This window comes from Morus notabilis, unplaced genomic scaffold (genome assembly GCF_000414095.1).
Source record: "Morus notabilis unplaced genomic scaffold, ASM41409v2 Scaffold1234, whole genome shotgun sequence".
In the NCBI taxonomy this organism is placed as follows: Eukaryota; Viridiplantae; Streptophyta; class Magnoliopsida; order Rosales; family Moraceae; genus Morus; species Morus notabilis.
The window spans coordinates 66642-75041 of NW_010359378.1; the positions used below are offsets into that span (position 1 = coordinate 66642).

At 39.5% G+C, this 8400-nt stretch overlaps 1 protein-coding gene across 1 annotated transcript; it reads right to left on the minus strand.

The window, feature by feature from the left end:
- Nucleotides 1–1140: 1140 nt before the first annotated feature.
- LOC21388082 lies at nt 1141–8327 on the minus strand. Its single transcript, XM_024163069.1, has 4 exons — nt 7599–8327; nt 2212–2320; nt 1922–2101; nt 1141–1623 (listed from the first exon to the last, which is right to left on the minus strand). The coding sequence occupies exons 1-4, from the start codon at nt 8153–8155 to the stop codon at nt 1447–1449; spliced, it is 1023 nt and encodes a 340-aa protein (XP_024018837.1). The 5' UTR covers nt 8156–8327; the 3' UTR covers nt 1141–1446.
- Nucleotides 8328–8400: the final 73 nt, after the last annotated feature.

Below are 8400 nucleotides of genomic sequence, written 5' to 3' on the forward strand. Positions count from 1 at the left end.
TTTTAACAACAGCAAAGTTTGCCTGGCTTCGCGAAAAAACTGTAGCTGCTAGCAGGGATTGACGATAATCTTGCAGCATCCCTTGAATGTATTTATGTGGTTAAGGGTAAATAATTTTGTCCACCTATTGGAATCACCAACAAAATATGAATTATGGAAACAATACGCTTTATCAGAAAGAGATGTCGTTATAATGGCTATAACCAACAAATTAGAAACCTTAGAAAGGACATGTCGTTTTACATCGTGAGATGGAAAATAGTACTTGGGACGTCTTTAAAACATGGAAGGATAGGAAACTCTATAGATACACTCGACATGTTATTTATTCTGTCCAAACGACAGCCAATAGAGAACTTTTTATCATACACGACATGTCGTTGAATGTTCACTTTTTTTTCCCCCCAAAAGATGTGCATTTTAAATAAGCACTGAGTGGTTTCTGAGAAAACGACAGAGGATCTGGAAATGGCTTTCTGTTCTAATCGAGAATCTCAAAATTCAGAAGTCGTTTGGGAATCGAAAGACTTGTTTTGGAAGTGAACACTAAAGAATACCGCTAACTTATTGGTGCCGATATGGCCGCCGTTAGCGGCTGGTTTGTGAAATAATTACACACTTTTTGCCCCTCTTGCCCGAACTTGCTAAAAAAAAAGGACTTTTACCTGTTTATATCCTGCATTTTATTTACTATTTTGTACCCATGTGCAGAGTATAAAATAGTAAATAACCCGAATCATAAATACTCATGTTCACTTCGTGAATTCTAATGGTGTGCTTTCATCTTTTGGATTTGAACTTATATATGAATTTTTTGTGGTTTGAAGTGACATTTAATCATGTAAGGTCTAAACAGAAAATAAAATTTGAACCTATATTTAATTACATCACTATAACTATAGGCTCTAAGAAATGTGAGTAAAAATAGTTGGTGGAGAACGTTGGGGTGGGTTATTAATGAGCAAAATGGGTTAGAACCCATCAGAACGGGGGGTGGGGGTTTGCAACAAGTTGGGGAAAACCTTGAATTTGGGTTCAAATGGGTTGAGAACACCCAAGTCCAAGTCTAAATTATTATACAACCAAACAAGGGTTCAAATTATTTTTGAGTTCGAACCCTCCAACTAAACAGCTCAATAATTGAGAATCCGGTTTGGGATGTATAAAATAGAGGCCAGAGCAACACAGATGCCAGTATTTCATTTTATTTGGTGCACAATAGCAAGCTTAATTACATAACCAACTGAAGCAACTCCCCTTTTTCGGCTTAAAGGAAAAAAAAAATGCCCAATTCCGGACGATTAATTCTCTTCACATTTTATAATAGTTAATTTCTGGTTTCTGGGCATGTCCTTTCCTAGGGAATTCTGTTAACTTTTACCAGTATGTGCATTTCAATCCCCATCACTGACTATTTCACTTGCTAGTTGCTACCTCATAAAAACGTCAGGCAGAAACTGTAGAGTTCATCTCTTTGAGAATGCGGCAGTATGTACTGTAATCCGATGTGGTCCTGAATCCCGGTGTAAAATCCAAAAAGAATCTTAGAACTGCAGCTAGATTTTGCGAGTCGTTGGAAGCTAATGCCACCTCAAGAAACAGCGATGGTCGCACCGTACTGACCTGTGCCATTTACTCCTTTTGTTAGGTCAAACTTCGTGATACAACAATGAAACTCATGAAGGACATGAAAGAAAGAAATCCACCATTTTGCAATACCCTATTCGTATTACTAACAAGGAATAACAACTATAACATTCTTAACACCTAGAGGTTGGAAAAAATGGTTTGAGACTTGAGAGACACAAAACTCCATTTGCTATTTTAAAGTTGCAACGACAAGGTAGTATATCCATAACGTCTAGTTTGATGAGGAAAACCCAGCTATTCGGAAAAAGGAATATAGTTGAGTGGGAATTACCTTATGCTTCCTTGCATACCGTAAAGCTTCAAGGTAATATCCATCTTGAACTAGCAATTGTACATAGTCGTGATGTAACGAAAGCTGCCTTAGCATGTCCAGACCCAGTTTCCTCGTCTGGGAATTTTGACGACCAGACTCTAGGAGTTGCAATGCAACTTCTTTAGAAGGTTCAAGAATCTGACACGAAAAAGGATTTATAATTATTAAACCTCAAATTAAAATAAACCACATATAGCGAACTCCAATAACTACCAAAGCATGGTAAAAAAATTCAAACACATTGAGACCTTGTTTATGACGAACAATCCAAGCTCTGCATATAGCTCTCCACGTGCTAATAGTTGTACAGTCAAGACAGAGAGATTGGGATGAACTTTAACCTTTTCCAAATTGGCACTGCAATAGTGAATAAAAAAATGTCGAGTTCACGTGGACCAAGAAAGAAAAAGAATGGCATGAGCAGTGAGAAAAAACCAAGAAAAGTCCATTATAACTACGAAGAACTTGTTGAGATCATATGGGGACAATACATATCAGATTATACATCTGGTTTTTGTTGAAAAGCGTGTTTATTCCCTACTGTTTAGGAAATGCTATTTTCGGAAATATATGTAATCTATGTATGGTAGATTAGTTGCTGATTTGTAGCTAGCTGTAAATTAGGAGTTAGTTTCCTATTCTTTCTCTAACTAATTGTAACCTAATTGTATATAAAAGAGGCTTGTTACCTCCTATGAAATACAAGTGAGACTGACGGCTAGGTATTCTAAAACCTACCGGTTTCCACATGGTATCAGAGCCAACATCTGATCACCGGAAAAATTAAACTGCCACCATGTCTGGCACATCCAGCGTAGGTGATCAGTCGCCCGATTCTGGATCGGCGAGATCATCTTCGAGATCTACTCTCTTGTCAAATACTCATGACAATCTCTCTTCTCAACCAATCACCACTCACAAACTCAATGGAGAAAATTATCTCCAATGGTCCCAGTCGGTAATGTTATTCATCCGGGGTCGTAGAAAAACTGGGTTTCTGACGGGAGCTACACAGAAACCAAAAGGTCTCGAAACCATTGAGATCTGGGAATCTGAGAATTGCCTTGATCATGTCATGGCTGATCAATTCGATGGAGCCAGCTATCAGCAAGACTTATATGTTCCTTGCCACCGCTCAAGAAATCTGGGAAGCTGCAAAGAAGACTTTCTCTGATCTAAGAAATTCTGCCCAGGTCTATGAGATTACCACACGCATCCGCAACACAAAACAAGGCGATCTGAGCGTGTTGCAATACTATAATACGCTCAGAACCTTATGGCAGGAGCTAGATTTATTTTATGAATATGAATGGCACTGTCCACAAGACAGTGCCATATTCAAAAAGATGATTGAAAAGGATCGTGTCTTCGCATTCTTGGCTTGCTTGAACAACGAACTTGATGAGGTTCGTGGAAGAATTCTTGGACGTGAAGTCCTACCATCCACTCGTGAAGTATTCTCCGAAGTCTGCAGGGAGGAAAGCAAAAGGAGTGTTATGATGGGCAAAGAAACCCGAGAGGCTCCTGTCACTGAGTCAGAATCATCAGCCCTTGCAGTCAAAAGCAACAGGTTCTCCACTTTTTCTAATGGCAACAGGTTCTCCACCTTTTCTAATGGCGGGATTGACTCTCGAAATAAAAGGGGAAATAGACCCTTGTGCGACCATTGTAAAAAAACTGGACACACCCGTGAAACTTGCTGGAAACTGCACAGAAAACCTCCTCATCTGAAAAACGGACAACCAGACCAGGGGACTAGCAGAGCTCTTCAAATGGTCTCTGAGGAATCAAAATCAAAGTGCTCGTGTTTCCCTTAATAAGGAGCAACTGGAAAACCTTATGAAACTCAGGAATTCTACCTCCCTTCCATCTGCCTCTATTGCCCAGAAAGGTAATTTTCCTCAGTCCTTCAGTGTGCTAACCGAGGACAGAACCTCATGGGTTATAGATTCTGGTGCCTCAGATCATATGACAGGTTGTTCTTCACTCTTCTCTTATACTCCTTGTACTGGTAACTTGAAAGTAAAAATTGCTGATGGTTCATTAGCCACAATAGTAGGGAAAATTGATGATGGTTCATTAGCCACAGTAGCAGGGAAAGGTTCAATAATTTTGTCCAAAAATCTGGTCCTAAAATCTGTACTTCATGTTCCTTCTATTTCATGCAACCATTTATCCATTAGCAAACTCACCTACGATCAAAGTTGTGTTGCTAAGTTTAGCTCTTCTTCATGTCAATTTCAAGAACTGGCTTCGGGGAAGATGATTGGCAATGCTAAAGAGTGTGGAGGACTTTATTACCTAGACAAGGAAGACTCAAGTAGACAAAATTTAGTCTGCAGATCCTTTTCCGTTTCTTTATGTGAAAATAATGTTATGTTGTGGCACTATAGACTCGGCCACCCTAGCTTTCCGTATCTGAAAAATTTGTTTCCATCTCTTTTCAATAATAAAGATCCTGCTTCTTTTCAATGTGAAATTTGTCAACTCTCCAAACATCACCGTGTATCATTTCCATCTCAATCATACAAACATTCAGTACCATTCTCAGTAATACACAGTGACCTTTGGGGTCCCTCACGAGTTAAAAATTTTTCAGGTGCTAGATGGTTTATTACTTTCATCAATGATCATACTAGGCTATGTTGGGTATATCTCTTAAAAACAAAATCTGAAACAGAACAAGTTTTTAAAAATTTTCATTCGATGGTCAAAACTCAGTTTCAAACCCAAATTCAAATCCTCAGGACAGACAATGGGGGTGAGTATTTTAAAATTGTTCTTGGGAAATTTCTTCAAAGTGAGGGAATTGTTCATCAAAGCAGTTGTGTAGATACCCCCCAACAAAATGGGTTGGCTGAACGGAAAAATAAGCACCTACTTGAAGTTGTTAGGTCCTTAATGTTCACCACAAATGTGCCTAAAACTTTATGGGGAAAAGCTATCCTTATTGCATCATTCCTCATCAATAGAATGCCCACTCGAGTTCTAGGGTTCAAGACTCCCCTAGAGGCGTTTCAAAGTGTCTATCCAACAAATCGTCTGATTTCAAATTTACCACTTAGAATATTTGGGTGCACCTCATTTGTCCATATCCATTCTCATAGCAGGGGTAAATTTGATCCAAGGGCCATCAAATGTGTTTTCTTGGGCTACTCACCAACAAAAAAGGGGTATAAGTGCTTTGATCCAAAGACTAGGAAAATGTTTGTTAGTATGGATGTTTCCTTCTTTGAGAATCAGCCCTACTTTACCAAAAACTCACTTCAGGGGGAGAGTGTGAAAACAGAAGAGAGTTTTTAGAATTTTTGGGATACTCTTCCTACCACTGTGAGCCCTCTCACCTCAGTGCAAAAAAATCCACAAACTGTTTCCATTCCTCCACTAGATCACTCCTCCACTAGATCACTCTATTTCATTTCCTCAGGAACTACCCATTGTTGTGCCTGAGTCCACTCCACTCACTAAAGAAACTGGGAAAGAGGTCCAAAGACAAGAATTATTTGTCTATGAGAGACTGAAAAGAAAGGGAAATGAAGGAATTCACACTCCAAAGCAGAACCAGTCATTGGATCCACCAGTTCTTGATATTTCAAGTCTAAACCCTCCTGTCCCCTGCAAAAGTCCAGGTAATTCTACACCAGTTCAGGACTTAGATATTCCCATTGCCCTAAGAAAAGGAAAAAGAACAAGCACTTCTCATCCTATTTCAGATTACATGTGCTATAGTAATTTGTCTCCATCCTATCGAGCCTTTGCCACTAATCTGTCTGATGTAGTAATTCCTAAGTCAATTCAAGAGGCATTGAGTGTTCCAGAATGGAGAGCAACAGTTATGGAGGAGATCAAAGCACTAGAGAAAAATGGAACTTGGGAGTGTGTAGCAATACCGAAGGGAAAGAAAACAGTTGGGTGCAAGTGGGTGTTTACGGTGAAGTATAATTCGGATGGTTCTATTGAAAGATTTAAGGCTCGCTTGGTCGCAAAAGGATTCACACAATCCTACGGAATAGACTATCAAGAAACCTTTGCCCCGGTGGCAAAGCTCAACACTATTCGAGTTCTTCTCTCTGTTGCTGCAAACTTAGACTGGAAAATTTCCCAACTTGACATCAAAAATGCATTCCTAAATGGGGACTTGGCAGAAGAAGTATTTATGGATGTTCCTCCAGGTTTTGAAGACGTTTATGGTATAGATAATGTGTGCAGACTGAAAAAATCCCTCTATGGATTAAAACAGTCCCCAAGAGCCTGGTTTGATCGTTTTTCAAAAACAGTGTAGAGATATGGATACACTCAAGCTCACACTGATCATACTCTGTTCTTCAGGAAATCTCAGGACGGGAAAATTTCAATTCTAATCGTGTACGTTGATGATATCCTTCTTACTGGAGATGACACAACCGAAGGAGAAAGAATGAAGCAAATTCTAGCTAAAGAATTTGAATACAAGGACCTTGGACCCATGAGGTATTTTCTCAGTATGGAAGTTGCAAGATCAAAGAAAGGAATTTGTGTTTCACAAAGAAAATATACTGTTGATTTGCTCAGAGAGACAGGTTTTCTGGGGAGTAAACCAGCAGATACACCTATCGAAGAGAACCACAAGCTGGGATATAAGAAAGGAGAGGTGCCTGTCGATAAAAGGAGATACCAGAGGTTGGTTGGGCGTCTAATCTATCTATCTCATACACGGCCCGATATTGCCTATGCTGTAAGTGTGGTCAGCCAATTTATGCACGAGCCATATGAAGAACATCTTGGAGCAGTTCATCACCTTTTGAGATATCTCAAAGGAACTCCAGGAAAGGGGTTATTTTTCAAAAAGAATGATTCAAGGAAGATCGAGGCATTCACTGACGCAGATTGGGCTGGATCAGCCAGTGATAGAAGGTCTACCACTGGGTACTGCACATTTATATGGGGTAATCTGGTGACTTGGAGAAGCAAAAACCAACCAGTGGTTGCAAGGAGTAGTGCTGAAGCTGAACTTCGAGCTCTTGCACAAGGGATATGTGAACTTCTATGGTTAAAAAGAATCATGAATGAGCTATCACTTCAAAGAGAGAATCCCATGTTGTTGTATTGTGACAACAAATCAGCAATCAGTATTGCTCACAATCCAATCCATCATGACCGTACTAAGCATGTGAAAGTGGATAGACATTTTATCAAAGAGAAGGTCGAAGAAGGGGTTGTGTGCATACCTTACATCACATCCAACGGACAACTTGCTGATTTTCTAACAAAAGGTCTACCACGGGTCAGGTTCGAGGAACATTTATCCAAGTTGGAGATGATTGACATTCATGCTCCAACTTGAGGGGGAGTGTTGAAAAGCGTGTTTATTCCCTACTGTTTAGGAAATGCTATTTTCGGAAATATATATAATCTATGTATGGTAGATTAGTTGCTGATTTGTAGCTAGCTGTAAATTAGGAGTTAGTTTCCTATTCTTTCTCTAACTAATTGTAACCTAATTGTATATAAAAGAGGCTTGTTACCTCCTATGAAATACAAGTGAGACTGACGGTTAGGTATTCTAAAACCTACCGGTTTCTACAGTTTTATCTACGGAAAGTAGCGTTTATTTTCAAAGCCATGGCTCACTATTGGTTCCATAAATATGATATACCTGCGGAGAAACTCAATAATGATTGCAACCAAGTAAGAAGGATCGCCAACCATCTCTTCCTCGACAGGAGCAAAGATATAATTGTATATCTCGTCAGGTGAAATTGCTGGTGAAGTAAGTTGAGAGTCTTGTTGCTCGGAAGCATTAGCATTCAAAGGGTTATTACCAAGTCCAGGATTCTGAGATTGCAAAGACGACGCAGCACCGGACGTTTCACCACCCATCAGCCTTTTCATATCCACTTTACCATCAACATTATGGCCATTGGAACTGGTTCTTATTGGTTCAGAGCCCGAACCATCCCCAGAGTCTGAATTTGAGGAATCTAAAGATCTATTACGCAAATCATAGTCCAATCCAGATGCAGATTCATGTTTTATGGACTTTCCAAGTGCATCTTCTCTACTGACAGAATCATCGACACTGGGTCCAGCAGTAGTGACATTTGGCACACCTGAAGATGATGTCTTCTCAGGTTTTGGTGCCTTGATAGAGCTCCCTGTCTTAATTGAGTTGGAGTAGGAGGTAACCAAAACATCTATTGCTCTGGAAACCATAGAGACAGGTCTGTGTTCTAAAATGGCTGTGCGTGCTATTGACAAGCACAACTGTTTAGCCTGCAAGTAGAAGCGTAACAGAATCAACTAGTCACTAACAGCTGAAAACAAAAGAAACGCTAAGGAAACAACACGAGGAAATTTGTCCCTACTATAGTCACTATTGGTTATAAGTTCAAAACTCGAAAGCCATTAGGATATCTTTTTCTTTTTTTTTTCTTTTTTTTTTTTTTTTTTTTTTTTTA